The sequence below is a fragment of the Musca domestica genome, unplaced genomic scaffold (assembly GCF_030504385.1).
Source record: "Musca domestica strain aabys unplaced genomic scaffold, Musca_domestica.polishedcontigs.V.1.1 81, whole genome shotgun sequence".
In the NCBI taxonomy this organism is placed as follows: Eukaryota; Metazoa; Arthropoda; class Insecta; order Diptera; family Muscidae; genus Musca; species Musca domestica.
The window spans coordinates 557553-580143 of record NW_026712412.1 but is presented as its reverse complement, the minus strand read 5'-3'; the positions used below and the strand labels follow the sequence as shown (position 1 = coordinate 580143).

Genomic DNA, 22591 nt, shown 5'->3' with positions numbered 1-22591 from the left:
AGCTACGATGGAAGGGGGATGGTCTTCTAGTACGGTATTCACCTTACATTCAGCTTATTCAGAGTCTATGAAGTCGGGTAGTCTGTTTTTGGCGACAATAATTGGGAGGTGGTCTGAGCCGAAAGAAATGACTGATTGCCATGTTACGTCATTCGTCAGACCTGGGAACACGATGGATATGTCCGGCGAGTTGTGGCAGTCTCTACTTATTCTGGTTGGCTCGTCCTCTAAGTACTAGAGAGAAGCTTGGGCGAGATAGATTTGTACTGGACAGAGTGGTGCAAATCCACCACATCCACCTCTGATGCGACCCTTCCTCAATAAGTTGTATCCATCACAACTTTGAATCCTGCAGTGGTACTCAGCTTCTTTCCTGGATCGCTGCGACCTTGATATTCTTCGGACTCATGAAGCTTACAATTTCGTTGATCTTACCTTGGAGACCATCGCAGTTACATTGGAGAAAATATTCGTTTTCCGGAATTTGAACAGTGAGGAGTCAACTGCTTCCTGAATTACTGTTGTGGAGATTGCGGTTGGTCTCTTACTGCGATGACGATAAAAATGATGACTCACTGGGGTCTACATTCGCTATTATCCTGCAAGGTTTGTTCCTTCGAATTGGTGGTTGTTTCTTTCTTTGGAACTTGCAATAATGGTGGATTAACAGGTATCGTTATACTAAAACTGTTCACGTTTACATCAAATGTTAAAATGTTACTTTCGTAATAAATGTTTCATATTAATTATGTAATCGATACACATTCTAATATCCGTAGACCCAAAACATCTAATTACTTCTGACGAGGTCGACTCCTAACCTCATCACAAGACGGTGTAACTAAAAATGAAAAGAAAAACGCCGCGAAATGATGCTTCTTGTTCCGTGGCTGGAAAGGAACTCAATTTATTTTAAAACATCAACTACATTTACACATGCATTTATTTACTAACGCTGCGTCTAAATACATAATGCACTCCACGCACACATTACGTTGCGGGAGGAATCGAAACGTACCTACTTTGTGATCGACCCTATCTTCTATTTATGGCCATGACACTAATTTCATTATTTATTACCGACCATAAACATAGCATATGGAAAACACATGCCTCTTAAGTATTTTTTTTTTTCTTTAAATAAATTACAATCTTCGGCAAAGACAAATAAAAATGAGATAAAAATTTAAAAAAGTACATTCAACACACAAACTATTTATACAACAAGTACAGTTTCTACAAAACTAAACATACTCCCGTCCTTAAAAGATTCTAATCTTTTAATAAACTTAAAAAATTATATAAAATAAGCATAATTTTCTTAATATTAAGAATTGACTAAAACTGTGCTAAAGTCATTTCTAACGTAATAATCTCCGAAGTGTGCTACTTCACTGAGAGAAATTTCTGCATTAATATAATGAATTTCTGCATTGGCCCAATGAAATGTTTCATTAAAAAAGACCAAAGAAATATTTCATTGGATGAATGTATCGAAATCATAGGTTTAATGAAACGTTTTCATCATTGGATGGATGAAATATTGCAGTAGATTAATGACAGCCATTCAAAGATATAATGAAACAAGTTCATAGAATATATGAAATATCTTCATATATTTAATGTATAGTTGCATTCGTCTAATGAATCATATTCACACATTTATTGAAAAAGTTTCATTAACCCAATGAAATATGTTCATTGATGTAATGAAATAAATTCATTGATTTAATGAAGCTTTCATTTATTCTATGAAACATATTCAATTCAATTTTTCAATTCAATGCAACATCTTCATAGATTTAATGAATCTTATTCACAAATCGAATAAAATGTCTTCATAAATCCAATGAAATGTGTTCATAGATTGAATAAAACATATTCATACAACAAATGAAACCCCTTTATATGCTAAATGAATGATGTACATTTAAATAATGAAAGGGTTTCATTGATTTTATGAAATTATTAATTTTTTTATGAATGGGTTTCATTTGTTGTGTTAATACGTTCATACATTCGGGCCAATTACGGTTGTCGTTTCTATAGTCGTCGTCGACTTTATGTGCAAGTCGCCTTCGCCGTCGCTTCGATTCAAAAATAGTATTACGGTAAGGCATGGGAGCGACATCGACAGTTTAACATAAAAGTTGGCAACATTAAAAAAACGTTGGCAACATTCCCTTGTTATTGACAAAATAAGATAACAATTTGTTTGTATTTTGAATTATAATTTCGTCTCTTTCGGAAAAATAGAAAATGTGAAACAAGTAAAAAAAAAACATTAAGTTCGACCGGGCCAAACTTTTAATACCCTCCACCTTAGGGCAAAGGAAACATTAGAAGAAATGTGGCAAAAATCATTAAAATGCCGAATCGTGGACCTACACATGCAATGTTTCGCCAACGGAGCTAGAACCCATTATGACCTACAAATACCAATTTTCAGACAAATACGTGAAAATATGTGGCAAAAATCACCAAATTACCGAATATCGGGAGGTACCATTATATGGGGGCTATACCAAAACGTGGACCTATAATTACAATGACTCGCCACACGAACTGGGACCCATTATGATCTACAACTACCAATTTTCAGAGAAATTCGTGAAAAAATGTGTCAAAAATCATCAAAATACCGAATATTGGGAGGTACCGTTATATGGGGGCTATACCAAATCGTGGACCCATACATGCAACACTTCGCTACCGGAGCTGGAACCCATTATGACCAACAAATACCAATTTTTAGACAAAACCGTGAAAAAATATAGCAAAAACAATCAAAATACTGAATAACGGGAGGTACCGTTATATGGGGACTATACCAGAACATAGACCCATATATCCCATTTTCAATACCAACCATCCTAGACACAATACAAATTGCTCTGCTAAATTTTGGCGCTCTACGTCAAATATTGTGGGCTGTATCGTGATTTCAACAGACAGACAGACGGACGGACATCGTTAAATCGACTTAAAATTTTATGCTGATTATGAATATATGTACTTTATGGGGTCTACGACGGATATTTAAGGATGTTACAAACGAAATGTTAATATACCCTCCTTTCCAAAGTGGAGGGTATAAAAATGGATATTATAAATGTGTTACATATCTTAAGTTCAAGGGAGGATGAAGTGGAGAATGTATTAGTAGTGCAGCGGCGAGTGCTAAGGCAGCAAAGTAGTTACACCAGTCTCGTCATCAGGATTGTCCACTGGCTCATTTTCACGATCTATAACGTCTGTTACAATTATGTTTTCCGTATTTTTTACTCCAAGTGCACGACCTGGTGGATTCAGTAACTTTTGAAACTGCATTACATTCGCGAAGGACTCCTCCCAAAGCGACATAGTCATTTGCTTAAAAATACTTACAGCACTGCTAGCTTCACCCTTATTGTGCACAATTGTTTTTAAGTTTTAAATTTTAAATCTTTCCAAACCTAGAAGAACTTTAGAAAACTAACTAATAAAAAAATACAAAAATAATTTTAATTTCAACATACTTTTTGCCAGTCTCTAATCGGTGAACCGTTTACATCTAATCTTGTGGCAATGGATTCCAATCTGATTTCAAATTAGCTGGAAAATGACCTTTGGAAAACCCCCTCAACAAGCATGGGTTTTTTTCCAATTCGGAAAGCAACATTTCAAATTGTTTTGCTGTTTTTATTTTCGTGTTTTTATGTCGTGTTTACAATATCAATGTCGACTAAAAAATACAATGTCGCCACAATTTTATACGGCGATAGATTTTCTTAAAAATCGAGTTCACGTCGACTGTTGTATCGACAATTATAATAGCAATCATTTGTCGCTATCGACAAAAAACGACAACCCTAATATCATTATTGTCGTCTCGACTTCATTTTGCGACGCCGACGAGAACCATAATAGGGCCGATTATATATATTCACATACTTATTTTTATACCCTCCACCTTGGAAATGAGGGTATATTAACTTTGTCATTCCGTTTGTAACATCCTTAAATATTCGTCGTAGGCCCCATAAAGTATATATATTCATAATCAGCATAAAATTCTATTTCGATAAAATTAACGACATCCGTCCGTCTGTTGAAATCACAATACAGCCCACATTATTTGACGTAGAGTGCCAAAATTTAGCAGAGCAATTTGTATTGTGTCTAGGATGGTTGGTATTGAAAATGAGATATATCGGTCCACGTTCTGGTATAGTCCCCATATAACGGTACCTCCCGATATTCGGTATTTTGATGATTTATGCCACATTATTTAACGGATTTGTCTGAAAATTGGTATTTGTAGGTCATAACGGGTCCCTGTATGTGTGGCAAAACATAGCATGTATAGGTCCACGTTTTGGTATAGCCTTCATATAATGGTACCTCCCGATATTCGATATTTTGATTATTTTTGCCACAGTTTTTAACGGATTTGTCTAAAAATTGGTATTTGTTGGCCATAATGAGTTCCAGCTCCGGTGGCGAAACATTGCATGTATGGGTCCATGGTTTGGTATAGCCCCCATATAACGGTACCTCCCGATATTCGGTATTTTGATGGTTTTTGCAACATTTTTTCACTGATTTGTCTAAAAATTGGTATTTGTGGGTCATAATGGGTCCTCGTTCGTGTGGCGAAACATTGTATGTATAGGTCCACGTTTTGGTATAGTCCCCATATAACGGTACCTCCCAATATTCGGTATTTTGGTGATTTTTGACACATTTTTTCACGAATTTCTCTGAAAATTGGTAGTTGTAGATCATAGTGGGTCCCAGTTCGTGCGGCGAGTCATTGAAGTTATAAGTCCACGTTTTGGTACAGCCCCCATATAATGGTACCTCCCGATATTCGGTAATTTGATGATTTTTGCCACATTTTTCACGGATTTGTCTGAAAATTGGTATTTCCAGGTCATAATGGGTTCCAGCTCCTTTGGCGAAAAATTGCATGCGTAGGTCCACGATTTTGTATAGTACCCATATAACGGCACCTCCAACTATTCGACATTTGAATGGTTTTTGCCACATTTCTTCTAATGCTTCCTTTACCCTAAGGTGGAGGGTATTAAAAGTTTGGCCCGGCCGAACCTAATGTTTTTTTACTTGTTTTATTTTTTTTATTTTGTAAAAACGTATCTTTGTTAATTCATTTACAAAAACGTCTTAGATATTTATGTAAAAATCAAAAATAATAAATTCATATTTTGACTTGTTTTGCAAGCGGTTTTTCAAAATTAATTTTGTAAATATTATTTAATCATTGTTACAAAAGTTCATTTTTTCCTTACATATCATATTTTGTAAACAATTCTACTTAGTTGTTATTTATTGTTCAGTCCATTTTGATTTGTTTTTAACAGGAATATATTGAAAATATTTTTAACATACAAGTTCTTATAAAATACTATACATTTTTTTAGTTATATAGTGTATAAGTGTTTTTATTTGTAATTATTTGAGGTAATTCGAATACACAGTCAGTTTTTAATCTGCGGAATTTAGGAAAAAAATTTCATATATTTTGTCCAGACTTCCGATTCCCAATATAAAAGGCTGAATATTTTCTTTCATCTTTAACAAAAAATCAATATGGTCGTGTAATTCTTGCAAAGTCTTTCCCAAAAACAAAAACGTCCCAGTTAAGCATTTTGTTGTGCGATTTGTGCATTATCGAGAAGTCAATATCAATCTTTAACAAAAAATCAATATGGTCGTGTAATTCTTGCAAAGTCTTTCCCAAAAACAAAAACGTCCCAGTTAAGCATTTTGTTGTGCGATTTGTGCATTATCGAGAAGTCAATATCAATCTGAATTGAAAACAGTTTTTGTAGAATTACGCTAAAGTTGTCAAGTGTTTACTATTTGATATATACTCACCAACTTATAATGTCCCACAAGTTTGATAAACACAGAACGGAGCAATACATAAATATTGAAAAAAAAAACATAAAGAATGGTTAAAGATGCAAAAAATATTTATTACAACGTCTGTAGCTGTTGGAGTTTTCAAAGGATTTTGCCTTTAGGCAGAAGACCTTTTTTCGTTTATTTAATTTGCTGTTATTTTATTTTTATTATACTATAAATAAACAAACAGTTTAGATCATATACTTAAGTTAATGTGTACTCATGAACTGACTTAGTGGCAAACTATTGAAGCATACATTATATATTTTTATGAACTGAAAAATGTCATTCATGAAATGCTTCCCATTATTCATTATAAATCAAACAGGAACTATTTCAGATAATCGAGGTTAAACTGTATTTTCTTCTTATTGTAGTTTCAGTTACGTTCAGTCTTGTGTATTTTTTTCTTGTAACAAGAGTGTTTTTGTATATTTAGGCTTCCAACGAACATTATTAAGGAAAAACTAGAACTAATGTTTAGAGAGATTTGATCAATCTTAAAAAAGCAAAGTACTGCATGTCCATTTATATCACAACTTTGATTTTTTTATTCCAGCGTAATTTCCAGTGATACAATTTTTATGAAGCGTATGCTAAATTAATTCAGATTAAAACCTGAAATAATAAACTATTGCCACCTTTGTACTTGTACCTTTAAACTTGTTTCGTTTTGAAATAATTCAAGAAACACGCACATAATTGATAGAAATGGGGGTGGGTTTTTTATGAATTATTTATGAAGTCATTTCATTAAAAATGTGAAACGGTTCATTAAGCCTATGAACATTGTGGATGAAAAATTTCAATGCAGTTTCATAAGAAATAATGCAATTTAATGAAGCTATTTCAAAACATGTATGTAACTTTTCATTCGACCAATGAACATCTTTTATGAAAATGGGTTATGAAAACCTTCATTAAAGTTTCATAAAAATTAAAGCAATTTCATTTAACCTATGAAATATTTCATTCAACCAATGAAATTATTTTTATGATTTTTTTATGAAGCCTTCATAACACCTTCATTGGACCAATGCAATTTTTGCATTGGATCTATGAAGTTTCATTCTATTAATGAATATTTTCATTGGATGAATGAAAAAATTCTTATGAAAATGTTTCATGGATGCAATGAAGCATTTTTCTCTCAGTGTTAAAACTATGACATCCACCAACCACTTGAAGTCTGGATCTCTCCGCCAGCGATGACCAGATACCTGGGATATTTTTAAATCCTTGCCATAATTCAATGAAACATCTTCTGCATGGATACGTCGTTTACTTATACCTATGTTGTTACGTTCATCACGACTTCTGAACCAACAATCAATCTTCTCTTTATGTCCATCGCTAATACAATCCTTTGCCGGAGTTTCACTTTCTTCTTCGTCAGGAGGAGCAAATACAGGATTCTTGTGTTCCTGCAAATTCCTTGTTGGCAGCACTTCTTCAATTTTAATTCCACGCGTTATTTTCCCTTCGACTCGCGAAGCATCAACTCGAACGTTTTCATTTTTTCTTTCGAGAGCTTCTAAGTTCTCAACTACTTGTTGCTGAGTCCCTAAACTACCTGAAACATTATCAACATAATTCTTCATGTTCGCCTTTTTAGGTGCTATTCTTGTAATGTTACCACTTCTCATTATGCGGTAACAAGTTTTAAGAAAATGGTAATGACTTGTGTAGTCTTCCTGCTTTCCAACTTCATCCAAATACCGCATGTATTGTGACGATAATGTTTGAAAATTCCTATCGATATTTTCTATTCCTGAGAAAATATTTTTCTAATCTTCTCCCAAAAATCTAATGATCCATCGATAAGTTTAACCGTTATCCCAATATCTGGCGCCCGTGAATGGAACAGTAAGGCATTTTTCCCACACTGTTCCGATGAACTTCAGCTGTTCACCTCAGCTAAATAATCGATATCTGGAATTTCTATGGGCACAAAAACACCTATCCCGTTTAGTACTCTCTCGATATCTTTAGTCGCATACCGCACTCCCAAGGCGTTTATGCAATCCGAGTATGTAAATTTTTGCATACGACGGAGTTCCCTCTCGTTATCTAAATATTCATTGTTTGCTTCTGTAAAGGAACTGCCTAATTTGGTACATTTTTCCCTAGCTTCCTTAGTTACACCACAATTTTATCCAGAGCAGAGCAATTTTTTTACCAGTTCTAAATAAAGTGACAGAATATACACGCCCAACATCCTTGGATGTTGAATGAATTCTACAGAATTCATATTGACGAAATATATGTGCGCTCAAAAAATAAACGAATAAACAAGTTACTTTTAACTACACGTCTATTACGTTAATATATGGAGAAATAGATCGACAGAATCTTTCACTGCGTACCTATCATATCTCCTTTTACACAAAGGAAAAGATCTAACACTATCGTTGCTTCCACAGTGCATCTTTTACGTCGTTACAACGTATAAGCCTAAAAAATATAGCCTATCGAATCACTTCCTTCATAACTACACGCGATACTATCACGTCGGGATCACCAAATGACGAGGTCGACTTCATCACAAAACGGTGTAACTAAAAAACGAAAAGGAAAACTCTGCGAAATGATGTTTCTCGTTCCGTGGCTGGAAGGGAACTCAATTTATTTTAAAACATTTCCTTAACACTAAACCTTACATCTGAAGGTAAGGTCACATTGGGCAAATATTTGACGAAAAATGTGAAATATTTCTTTGTCACAATCTGACCACCAAATATTATTTGACGGTAAATACAAAAACAGCTGATTTTGGGAAAACAAAATTATTTGCCAGAAAACAAAAATTTGACCAGTATGTCCATAATTTGAACACATATGATCAATTATTTTCCTCTTTTTTGATCAAACATTTATTTGACGGTGCAAATGTTTTGTAAGGTAAAACAAGGAAAGATATCAGTTTAAAACATTGGCAGCATTTTGCTTTAAGAACAGGAGCATTTGTATCATGATGTTTAATGAATAGAAAAACAAACGAATGCAACAAGTGATTTTGTTTATTTGATATTTTTGAATTAACTGGATTTGAATGTTTAGTAAGAATGTCAATGTTCCAGAACTGCAAGAATGTAAATGTTTTTACTACGTTAGCCGATTTTACCTTTATTATATCGAAACAAGTAAAAAAACATTAAGTTCGGCCGGGCCAAACTTTTAATACCCTCCACCTTAGGGTAAAAGAAACATTAGAAGAAATGTGGCAAAAACCATTAAAATGTCGATTATGGGGAGGTACCGTTATATGGGGGCTATACCAAAACGTGGACCTATAATTACAATGTTTCGCCACCGGAGCTGGAACCCATTATGACCCACAAATACCAATTTTTAGACAAATCAGTGAAAAAATGTGGCAAAAACCATCAAAATACCGAATATCGGGAGGTACCGTTATATGGGGGCTATATCAAATCATGGACCCATGCATGCAATGTTTCGCCACCGAAGCTGGAACCAATTATGACCAACAAATACCAATTTTCGAACAAATCCCTGAAAAAATGTGGCAAAAATCATCAAATTACCGAATATCGGGAGGTACCGTTATATGGGGGCTATACCAAAACGTGGACCTATAATTACAATGTTTCGCCACCGGAGCTGGAACCCATTATGACCAACAAATACCGATTTTCAGACAAATCCGTGAAAAAATGTGGTAAAAAACTAAAATACTAAATATCGGGAGGTACCTTTATATGGGGGCTTTACCACAACGTGGACCTATACATGCAATGTTTTGCCACACGCTCAGGGACCCGCTATGACCTACAAATACCAATTTTAAGACAAATCCGTGAAAAATGTGGCATAAATCATCAAAATACCGAATATCGGGAGGTACCGTTATATGGGGACTATTCCAAATTATGGACCCATACATGCAATGTTCCGCCACCGGAGCTGGAAACCATTATGACCCACAAATACCAATTTTTAGACAAATCGGTGAAAAAATGTGGTAAAAAAAACTAAAATACTAAATATCGGGAGGTACCTTTATATGGGGGCTATACCACAACGTGGACCTATACATGCAATGTTTTGCCACACGCTCAGGGACCCGCTATGACCTACAAATACCAATTTTAAGACAAATCCGTGAAAAAATGTGGCATAAATCATCAAAATACCGAATATCGGGAGGTACCGTTATATGGGGACTATACCAGAACGTGGACCGATATATCTCATTTTCAATACCAACCATCCTAGACACAATGCAAATAGCTCTGCTAAATTTTGGAGCTCTACGTCAAATAATGTGGGCTGTATCGTGATTTCAACAGACAGACAGACAGACGGACAGACAGACAGACGGACATCGTTAAATTGACTTAGAATTTTATGCTGATTATGAATATATATACTTTATGGGGTCTAAAACGAATATTTAGGGATGTTACAAACGGAATGACAAAGTTAATATACCCTCCTTTCCAAGGTGGAGGGTATAAAAATTGCGAAACTAGTAAATTCTTGCAGGTTCTGCAACATTGATATGTCAAAAATCTTGAAATATTTAATAAGTAGATTTTTCTATGTTTTCTTATACGACGCAAATCGGAGGTTGTAATGATATCTATTTTACAACAATTTTTACAAATTTCAATAATTTTTCATTCAACATTTTCAATTCCAAAATTGTTTTGACAGTTCATTGTCCCAGCAGCTATGTCGATGCGACGACCTGTATTCTTCTACCATGATATAAACATACAAAAATGCAAAAAAATTGTTCTGGCAAAGAATTTATTCCACAACGGCGGGTCTTTTGCATCCCTTCTCCAAATAAATTATACCCGAAACTCCATTTTCTTTCACTCTCTCTCTCTGTCTATTTCTCTCAACCAAATAAACTTATGTTTCCTCACAGTTTGATCACACAATTTAATGGGAAAATATATTTTACGAATGTGAACATGTATCAAACATGTTTTCCCATAGCACTATTTGACGCTGTTTGGTGACTGCTTGAACAAACAAAATCTGTCAAATATTTGACTGTAATGTGAAAATCGAATCAACTCTGTATGAATTTCACATTTGTTCAGTCAAATATGGGAAAACAAATTTCGATCAAATATTTGCACAGTGTGACCGTACCTTAATACATTTACACATGCATTTATTTACTAAAGGTAAGGTCACATTGGGCAAATATTTGACGGAAAATGTGAAATATTTCTTTGTCACAATCTGACCACCAAATATTATTTGACGGTAAATACAAAAACATCTGATTTGGGGAAACAAAATTATTTGCCGGAAAACAAAAATTTGACCAAATGTGTCCATAATGTGAACATATATGATCAATTATTTTCCTATTTTTTGGTCAAACATTTATTTGACGATGTAAATGTTTTGTTAGGTCAAACAAGGAAAAATGTCAGTTTAAAACATTGGGCAGCATTTTGCTTTAAGAACAGGAGCATTTGTAGCATGATTTTTAATGAATAGAAAAACAAACGAATGCAATAAGTGGTTTTGTTTATTTGATATTTTTGAATTAACTGAATTTGAATGTTGAGTAAAAAATGTTTATATTTGGTCTGTTCCAGAACTGCGAGACTGTTATTGTTTTTACTACGATAACCGATTTTCCCTTTATTATATCGAAGAAAATTGCGAAACTAGTAGATTCTTGCAGGTTCTGGAACAGGATATGGGTAGATGCATCAACGCTTGAAACAATGATATGTCAAAAATTTTGAAATGTTTTTACAAAAATAAGTAGATTTTTATGTTTTCCTATACAGCGAAAAATCGGAGTTTGCAATGATATATATTTTTCAACAATTTTTACAAATTTCAATAATACTTCATTCATTATTTTCAATTCCAAAATTGTTTTGACAGTTCATTGTCCCAGCAGCTATGTCGATGTGACTACCTGTATTCTTCTACCATGATACAAACAAAAATGCAAAAAAAAAAAATTGTTTTGACAAGGAATTTATTCCACAACAGCTGTATTTTTGCTTCCCTTCTCCAAATAAATTATACCCGAAACTACATTTTCTTTATGTCTCTCTTTCACTCTCTCTGTCTATTTCTCTCGGCCAAATAAACTTATGTTTCCTCACAGTTTGATCAAACAGTTTAATGGGAAAATATATTTTACGAATGTGAACATGTGTCAAACATGTTTTCCCATAGCACTGTTTGACGCTGTTTGGTGACTGCTTGAACAAACAAAATCTGTCAAATATTTGACTGTAATGTGAACATCGAATCAACTCTGTATGAATTTCACATTTGTTCAGTCAAATATGGGAAAACAAATTTCGATCAAATATTTGCCCAGTGTGACCGTACTTTAACGCTGTGTCTAAATCATAATGCACCCCACGCACACATTACGTTGCGGGGAGAAACGAAACGTACCTACCTTGTCTTCTCATAAGTATTTTATTTCTCTAATAAAATTATTATTTTCGGCAAAGACAAATAAAAATAAGATAAAAATTTAAAAAAGTACATTCAACACACAAACATCTTCCTTAGGAATGGCTATATATATTAAAATTATATATGTTCCAGTATAAATCAAACTAAGCCGATAATCTACATCGACAATATTAAATCGTGTATACATTTTGGGATTTAATGGGAAAATATATTTTACGAATGTGAACATGTATCAAACATGTTTTCCCATAGCACTATTTGACGCTGTTTGGTGACTGCTTGAACAGACAAAATCTGTCAAATATTTGACTGTAATGTGAACATCGAATCAACTCTGTATGAATTTCACATTTGTTCAGTCAAATATGGGAAAACAAATTTGGATCAAATATTTGCACAGTGTGACCGTACCTTAATACATTTACACATGCATTTATTTACTAAAGGTAAGGTCACATTGGGCAAATATTTGACGGAAAATGTGAAATATTTCTTTGTCACAATCTGACCACCAAATATTATTTGACGGTAAATACAAAAACATCTGATTTTGGGAAAACAAAATTATTTGCCAGAAAACAAAAATTTGACCAATGTGTCCATAATGTGAACATATATGATCAATTATTTTCCTATTTTTTGGTCAAACATTTATTTGACGATGTAAATGTTTTGTAAGGTCAAACAAGGAAAAATGTCAGTTTAAAACATTGGGCAGCATTTTGCTTTAAGAATAGGAGCATTTGTAGCATGATTTTTAATGAATAGAAAAACAAACGAATGCAATAAGTGGCTTTGTTTATTTGATATTTTTGAATTAACTGAATTTGAATGTTGAGTAAAAAATGTTTATATTTGGTCTGTCCCAGAACTGCGAGACTGTTATTGTTTTTACTACGATAACCGATTTTCCCTTTATTATATCGAAGAAAATTGCGAAACTAGTAGATTCTTGCAGGTTCTGGAACAGGATATGGGTAGATGCATCAACGCTTGAAACAATGATATGTCAAAAATTTTGAAATGTTTTTACAAAAATAAGTAGATTTTTATGTTTTCCTATACAGCGAAAAATCGGAGTTTGCAATGATATATATTTTTCAACAATTTTTACAAATTTCAATAATACTTCATTCATCATTTTCAATTCCAAAATTGTTTTGACAGTTCATTGTCCCAGCAGCTATGTCGATGTGACTACCTGTATTCTTCTACCATGATACAAACAAAAATGCAAAAAAAAAAATTGTTTTGACAAGGAATTTATTCCACAACAGCTGTATTTTTGCTTCCCTTCACCAAATAAATTATACCCGAAACTACATTTTCTTTATGTCTCTCTTTCACTCTCTCTGTCTATTTCTCTCGGCCAAATAAACTTATGTTTCCTCACAGTTTGATCAAACAGTTTAATGGGAAAATATATTTTACGAATGTGAACATGTGTCAAACATGTTTTCCCATAGCACTGTTTGACGCTGTTTGGTGACTGCTTGAACAAACAAAATCTGTCAAATATTTGACTGTAATGTGAACATCGAATCAACTCTGTATGAATTTCACATTTGTTCAGTCAAATATGGGAAAACAAATTTCGATCAAATATTTGCCCAGTGTGACCGTACTTTAACGCTGTGTCTAAATCATAATGCACCCCACGCACACATTACGTTGCGGGGAGAAACGAAACGTACCTACCTTGTCTTCTCATAAGTATTTTATTTCTCTAATAAAATTATTATTTTCGGCAAAGACAAATAAAAATAAGATAAAAATTTAAAAAAGTACATTCAACACACAAACATCTTCCTTAGGAATGGCTATATATATTAAAATTATATATGTTCCAGTATAAATTAAACTAAGCCGATAATCTACATCGACAATATTAAATCGTTCATACATTTTGGGATTATATTGGTTGTTCCCCGAAGGCAAAGATGTTTTTCCGCCGGAACTGTAATAATCAGGGCTGTCACAGAAACCATGTCGTTTTTGTAAACCAATGTTGGTTTCATTTGGTGTCATGAAACCAAGTTGGTTTTGTCAATTTCGAATGTAAATAAAACCAATGTTCGAAACAGCTGTTGTTGCTTACATGTGTTGTTTGTTTATTTTTCATTGAAATATCAGTAAAAGTAAAGTAAATAAAAAAAGGAATAAGTCGCTATAAATAAAGTAAGATGGCATCAGCAGTGGTAGTTTTTGTGTTGTTGGACGAAGAACGCTCAAAAAAGGTGACGAGAAAAGCTCTTAGAGATTTCAGCAACCCACTGGAGTTGCCGGAGTTGTAAACTTACTCATAAACCTGCTTTGCAGATTTATGGTTTATGGTCCTTTAAAAATTATTTAAAAAATCCTTAAAAAATCCACGTTTATGGTCCTTTAAAAATTATTTAAAAAATCCTTAAAAAAATCCACGTTTATGGTCCTTTAAATATCCTTTAAAAAATCCACGTTTATGGTCCTTTAAAAATTATTTAAAAAATCCTTAAAAAAATCCACGTTTATGGTCCTTTAAAAATTATTTAAAAAATCCTTAAAAAAATCCACGTTTATGGTCCTTTAAATATCCTTTAAAAAATCCACGTTTATGGTCCTTTAAATATCCTTTAAAAAATCCACGTTTATGGTCCTTTAAATATCCTTTAAAAAATCCACGTTTATGGTCCTTTGAATATCCTTTAAAAGTTGTTTAAAAAATCCAAAGCAAATGAAAAGTGACAGCTCTAAGCAACTTGGTTTATTCCCAATAACAAAACCAATAACATTGGCTTCTATGACAACAAAAACCGATAAAATTCTAATTCGAAAATAAAACCAATAACATTGATTTTCATGGCACCAAAGCATTTTTTCTTGTCGTTTTTAAAACCAATAGTGACAAAATTGGTTTCTATGACAGCCCTGAATATCCTTTAAAAATTCTTTAAAAAATCCACGTTTATAGTCCTTTAAAAAATCCACGTTTATAGTCCTTTAAAAATTCCACGTTTATAGTCCTTTAAAAAATCCACGTTTATAGTCCTTTAAAAAATCCACGTTTATAGTCCTTTAAAAATTCCACGTTTATAGTCCTTTAAAAAATCCACGTTTATAGTCCTTTAAAAATTCCACGTTTATAGTCCTTTAAAAAATCCACGTTTATAGTCCTTTAAAAAATCCACGTTTATGGTCCTTTTAATATCCTTTAAAAAATCCACGTTTAAAAAATCCACGTTTATGGTCCTTTTAATATCCTTTAAAAATTCTTTAAAAAAATCCACGTTTATAGTCCTTTAAAAATTCTTTAAAAAAATCCACGTTTATAGTCCTTTAAAAATTCTTTAAAAAAATCCACGTTTATAGTCCTTTAAAAATTCTTTAAAAAAATCCACGTTTATAGTCCTTTAAAAATTCTTTAAAAAAATCCACGTTTATAGTCCTTTAAAAATTCTTTAAAAAAATCCACGTTTATAGTCCTTTAAAAATTCTTTAAAAAAATCCACGTTTATAGTCCTTTAAAAATTCTTTAAAAAAATCCACGTTTATAGTCCTTTAAAAATTCTTTAAAAAAATCCACGTTTATAGTCCTTTAAAAATTCTTTAAAAAAATCCACGTTTATAGTCCTTTAAAAATTCTTTAAAAAAATCCACGTTTATAGTCCTTTAAAAATTCTTTAAAAAAATCCACGTTTATAGTCCTTTAAAAATTCTTTAAAAAAATCCACGTTTATAGTCCTTTAAAAATTCTTTAAAAAAATCCACGTTTATAGTCCTTTAAAAATTCTTTAAAAAAATCCACGTTTATAGTCCTTTAAAAATTCTTTAAAAAAATCCACGTTTATAGCCCTTTAAAAATTCTTTAAAAAAATCCACGTTTATAGTCCTTTAAAAATTCTTTAAAAAAATCCACGTTTATAGTCATTTAAAAATTCTTTAAAAAAATCCACGTTTATAGTCCTTTAAAAATTCTTTAAAAAAATCCACGTTTATAGTCCTTTAAAAATTCTTTAAAAAAATCCACGTTTATAGTCCTTTAAAAATTCTTTAAAAAAATCCACGTTTATAGTCCTTTAAAAATTCTTTAAAAAAATCCACGTTTATAGTCCTTTAAAAATTCTTTAAAAAAATCCACGTTTATAGTCCTTTAAAAAAAGGTAGGTTGATAAAATTGTACACAAATGTGTATTATGTCTGCAGGACTTTTGGTATTGAAAATGGGTCATGTAGGTCCACGTTTTGGTAGAGCCCCCATATCATGATTCCTCCCTTTTTTTAGTATTTTAATGATTTAAGACACATTATTAACCGGAAATGTTTCAAATTTGGTATTTACAGTTCGTAACGGATACTTCAGCTTATGACAGAAAATTGTTTGTGCAGGTCCTCGTCTTTGTACAGCCCCCATAGAACGGTACACCCCGATATTCGGTATTTTGATGATTTTATCGACATTATTCATTGGAATTTTTTCAAGATCGGTACTTGAAGTTCGTAATGGATACTACAGCCTATGACAGAAAATTGTCTGCAGGATTTTAGCGACATTATTTCGGGAATTATTTCAAATTTTGTATTTGAAGTTCGTAATGGATACTGCAGTCTATGACTTTAAATTGTCTGTGCAAGTCCACGTCTTCGTATAGCCCCCATATAAGGTACCTCCCGATATTCGGTATTTTGATGATTTTAGCGACATTATTCACCGGAATTGTTTCAAATGTGCTATTTGAAGTTCGTAATAGATACAACAACAGCCTTCAACAGAACATTGTCGGTGCCGGTCCACGTTTTGGTTTAGCCCCCATATAATGGTACCCTCCTATATTCGGTATTTTGATGATTTTATCGACATTATTCATTGGAATTTTTTTAAGATCGGTACTTGAAGTTCGTAATGGATACTACAGCCTATGCCAGAAAATTGTCTGCGCAGATCCACGTCTACAACAACAGCCTTCGACAGAACATTGTCTGTGCCGGTCCACGTTTTGGTTTAGCCCCCATATAATGGTACCTACCTATATTCGGCATTTTGATGATTTTTAGCCACATTATTCACAGATTTTTTTTTAAATTACTCATTCGGATATTGTAATGGCTAATATAACGGCTAAATTCGGTATTTTTAAGATTTGAACAGAATTTGTAACGGATTAAATATTGCCAAATTTGTTCCAAATAGTGGAGGGTATTCAAAATTCGGCTTTTAAGTTGTTTATTGGTGTCAATGACCGAGCGATAGAATATTACTTAATTTGCAATCTGAGTATTTGTCAGCATTTTTCAAACGTATCTGCTCCCATCGAAAATAAAACTACCTTCAAATAAAATATGGATAATTCTGAATTTATAGGGAGGAATTTATGCTGACATAAAGTACGTTTGAATTATGTGTTGAAATCCACTACATATTTCATATTAAATCTATAAGCCAGTATTAGAAATGCAAAACATCATAATAAGGTAGAGTAGTTAAAACAAACATACCACCACTTATTGTTAATCTAAATAAGTCTTGACAAAAAGGGGTAGCAAAATATTGTAATTGGGGATTCATATACATACATTATTGTACCATTGTAGTAAACCGACCTTCTTTTTGGTCGATTTATAATTCTATAAGTGAATATCATGTAATTTTTATAAAATCTAATTATTTTTTAACAGGCATACTCCTATTTGCTCATTGCCTAAAAAGGTATCGAATGGAATATAATTGATTCTTTTTTTTCTTATTGTATAGGGGTACCAAAATATTGTAATTGGGGATTCATATACTTACATTATTGTACCATTGTAGTAAACCGACCTTTTTGGTCAATTTATAATTCTATAAGTGAATATCATGTAATTTTTATAAAATCTAATTATTTTTTAACAGGCATACTCCTATTTGCTCATTGCCTAAAAAGGTATCGAATGGAATATAATTGATTCTTTTTTTCTTATTGTATAGGGTGCGGGTCATAACGATGTAGAACTTCATCCTCAATATTTTGAACGTCTTAAGAAATTTCTTTCAACAGAATTGTCTAAATGACAACTAAAGAACTGTTCAAATGAAGTAGTCCGTAAGATGATAACGCCAACATTGCCAAAAAGTAATGCTTTCATCTCCCCGGATAGACATAGTCAACCATCATCTAATCAAATTCCAAAACAATTTTCGAATTCGCCTACTCTAAAGCGCGATTTTTTAAACCCGATTTTAAATGAAGAGAAGAAGGCCGATGGTAAGTAATTAATAAAATAGTTAATTAGAATTGTACAATTATACATTACATAAATCGTATTATTAAGGTATTAGATTTTGTAGATAAGTTAAGAAAAATTGTACGTCCGTTTCAATTTTAAGAATATAAATATGAAAATATTGTACATGTCTTACAAATATGGTTATTATAGAAACGTACACTAATAAATAATTATTCAAAAACCCAATTAAATATTTTGTTTTTCTTTCTTGGGTTAAATGGGGTTATTAAAGCACGACATCTGAGCGTTTTCGTTGCTCCCGTGTTCTTTTTTTTTTGTTTTTGTTGATCGTTCCTAACGCCATTCTTACCCGCCTCTGCCGACTGAGCGGCCACCTCCCCATAATGCAGGGAGAGTGTTAGTAATGTTAGGGAACTCTAGTAAATACATAAGTCGGTTAAACAAATAACATATTAATTTAAGAGCATTAGGAATAATTGACACTACAAATGCAACTCTGTAACACATATGGCTGGCATCTACAGCAGAAGACGCAATTTACAATTCTTGATAACATTTATACGAAATACGATTGTACAAGTTGTTCTATATTTCATAAAATAATATGTATTCCAAGGCAGCCCTCTGAGAGCAAATAAGAAATAAACCTGGTGTGTAAATTGAAACGAGGATTAACGAGGAGGAGGATGTTCTCCAAGTAGTTTTATCTTTTACTATTATTTTTTATACGTACTTTTTTATTTGCAGGTTTGCTTTGTGTTTGGTATTTCTCAAATAATTTTGTTTTTTAAGAATTTTACAATTCCACATAACAGAACGTATTTTTTCATATATATTCTTTCTTGTAAAACTATTGTTTAAGAATATTTATTTTTTTTTATAAACTTTCAACTGTTTCAATTTTTTGTTACCTTTTTATGATTAAATGGTCATTTTCTTTCTTTTTCTTATATATATATATATATATATATATATATATAAATATATATATATATATATATATATATATATATATATATATATATATATATATATATATATATATATATATAATATATATATATATATATATATATATATATATATATATATATATATATATATATATATATATATATATATATTAAAATGAATAATATAATGAATCAATTTTCCCGTAACTTTTACTTTGATTATTTTAAAAATTATTTTTAGTTTTATTTTTTTCTTGTGCTTACGCCACTACTTAATTCTTAGACTAACTTAAAAACATAATTTGGAATTTAGTTATTGAGTTAAAATGCTTCCTAGACTTTTACTGTTTCATTTCAGAAATTTTGATTACTCATAAATATTAAAGAGGTTATTTTGAGGTCAGCAGTGGAAATATGCTGGATTTTTATTTAGTTGGGTATAAAAAAATTATTATGAAGAAGCTAGTGCATGAAAAACAGGAAACGCGGTCAGGCTATAGGTGGTATAGGTAATAACAATCCAATATATGCTAATGTTGTCTTGCATAAAACTTCGCAACTATTAAAAAAACTATACCAGAACTTCAAAGTCCGCATAAAATAGCTCGACATGTTAATTGACAAGAAATACAGAAAAGGAGCATAAGGACAACACTAAGAATGAAGATGAGAAGAAAGGAATTTTTATCGGATATAAGTCACATACAATTCTATGTCGATTTAGCGATGTGCGTCCTTCTGTCCGTCCGTCTGTTGAAATCACTCTAGCTTCCAAACGAAATGAGGTAGGTTGATGAAATTTTACTCAAATGTATATTATGTCTGCAGGATTTTTGGTATTGAAAATGGGCCACGTTTTTGTATAGCCCCTACATAACGGTACCTCCCGATATTCGGTATTTCGATAATTTAGCGACATTATTCAATGGAATTGTTTCAAATTCGTTATTTGAAGTTCGTAATGGATATTACAGTCTATGACATAAAATTGTCTGTGCAGGTCCACGTTTTGCTATAGCCACCATATAATGACATTTTGGTGATTTTTAGCCACATTATTCACAGATTTATTTTAAGTCTCGCATCTGAATATTGTAATGGCTTATGGCGAAGTTGCCTATGCAGGTCCACGTCGTCGTAAAGACATTAATATAACGGCAACATTCGGTATTTTTAAGATTTGAACAGAATTTTTAACGAATTATATTTCTTTTGAAAATTGCCAAATTCGTTCCAAATGTCTAAGGGTATTCAAAGTTCGGGTTTTTAACTTGTTTATTTAAGCGATAGAATATTACTCAAATTGCTCCCATCGAAAAGAAAACTACCTTCAAATAAAATATGGATAATTCTGAATTTATAGGGAGGAATTTATGCTGACATAAAGTACGTTTGAATTATGTGTTGAAATCCACTACATATTTCATATTAAATCTATAAGCCAGTATTAGAAATGCAAAACATCATAATAAGGTAGAGTAGTTAAAACAAACATACCACCACTTATTGTTAATCTAAATAAGTCTTGACAAAAAGGGGTACCAAAATATTGTAATTGGGGATTCATATACATACATTATTGTACCATTGTAGTAAACCGACCTTTTTGGTCGATTTATAATTCTATAAGTGAATATCATGTAATTTTTATAAAATCTAATTATTTTTTAACGGGCATACTCCTATTTGCTCATTGCCTAAAAAGGTATCGAATGGAATATAATTGATTCTTTTTTTCTTATTGTATAGGGTGCGGGTCATAACGATGTAGAACTTCATCCTCAATATTTTGAACGTCTTAAGAAATTTCTTTCAACAGAATTGTCTAAATGACAACTAAAGAACTGTTCAAATGAAGTAGTCCGTAAGATGATAACGCCAACATTGCCAAAAAGTAATGCTTTCATCTCCCCGGATAGACATAGTCAACCATCATCTAATCAAATTCCAAAACAATTAAGCTCGTCTCGAAAGAGAAAACAAACACTTAAATTTTCGAATTCGCCTACTCTAAAGCGCGATTTTTTAAACCCGATTTTAAATGAAGGGAAGGAAGTCGATGGTAAGTAATTAATAAAATAGTTAATTAGAATTGTACAATTATACATTATTAAGATTTTGGATTTTGTAGATAAGTTAAAAAAAATTGTACGTCCGTTTCCATTTTAAGAATATAAATATGAAAATATTGTACATTATACGGTATGTCCTACAAATATAGGTATCATATAAACCTGCACTAATAAATAATTTTTCCAAAACCCAATTAAATATTTTGTTTTTCTTTCTTGGGTTAAATGGGGTTATTAAAGCACGACATCTGAGCGATTTTGTTGCTCCCGTGTTTTTTTTATCGTTCCCAACGCCACTCTTACCCGCCCCTGCCGACCGAGGGGCCACCTCCCCATAATGTAGGGAGAGTGTTAGTAATGTTAGGGAACTTCAGTAAATACATAAGCCGGTTACACAGATTACATATTAATTTAAGAGGATTAAGAATAATTGACAATGCAAATGCAACACAGTAGCACATACACCTGGCATCTACAGTTGAAGACGCAATTTAGAGTTCTTGGTAACATTTATACGAAATACGATTGTACAAGTTGCTCTATGTTTCACATAATAATATGTATTCCAAGGCAGCTCTCTGAGAGCAAATAAGATATAAACCCTTATAAATCGCTTTGTTGACACAAGACTCGGTATGTAAATTGAAACGCAGATTAACAACTAAAATAACGACAAGAACAACAGAAGAGTCAACATTATCCAGTTTGTAAGAACCTATTAAATAGTAGTAGGAAAACAGTCGTGATCTATATAGGGATAATTTTTTACACTTTTTGAGATTAAGCGACATTCCGTTAACATCACACCATTTCACAAGATAGTGTAGATAAATTTGTAAATATAAAGCTTGGATGTCTGACTCAATATTACAAAAAAGTTTAACATCGTCTGCAAACATTAAGATTTTAGAAAAGTGAATTACCGATAGAAGATCATTTAAGTAAAGAACAAAAAGCAATGGAGAAATGATAGTTAAAACAAAATGAGTTATTCTTTAGAGAAGATGGAAAAATAAA

At 32.2% G+C, this 22591-nt stretch overlaps 1 protein-coding gene across 3 annotated transcripts in view; it reads left to right on the top strand.

The window, feature by feature from the left end:
* LOC101897430 (alpha/beta hydrolase domain-containing protein 17B) overlaps positions 1–21773 on the top strand; it is a 107264-nt gene extending 85491 nt beyond the window's left edge. For 2 of the 3 annotated variants that reach the window (XM_059131218.1, XM_059131219.1), the window contains one exon: positions 18290–18779. In XM_059131218.1, the coding sequence (XP_058987201.1) occupies positions 18290–18373 (84 nt within the window). In that variant the 3' untranslated portion in view covers positions 18374–18779. Of the gene's footprint in view, positions 1–18289; positions 18780–21251 lie in introns of those variants that run through there. The other variant, XR_009344140.1, reaches the window with a different exon arrangement.
* The last annotated feature ends 818 nt before the right edge of the window (positions 21774–22591 follow it).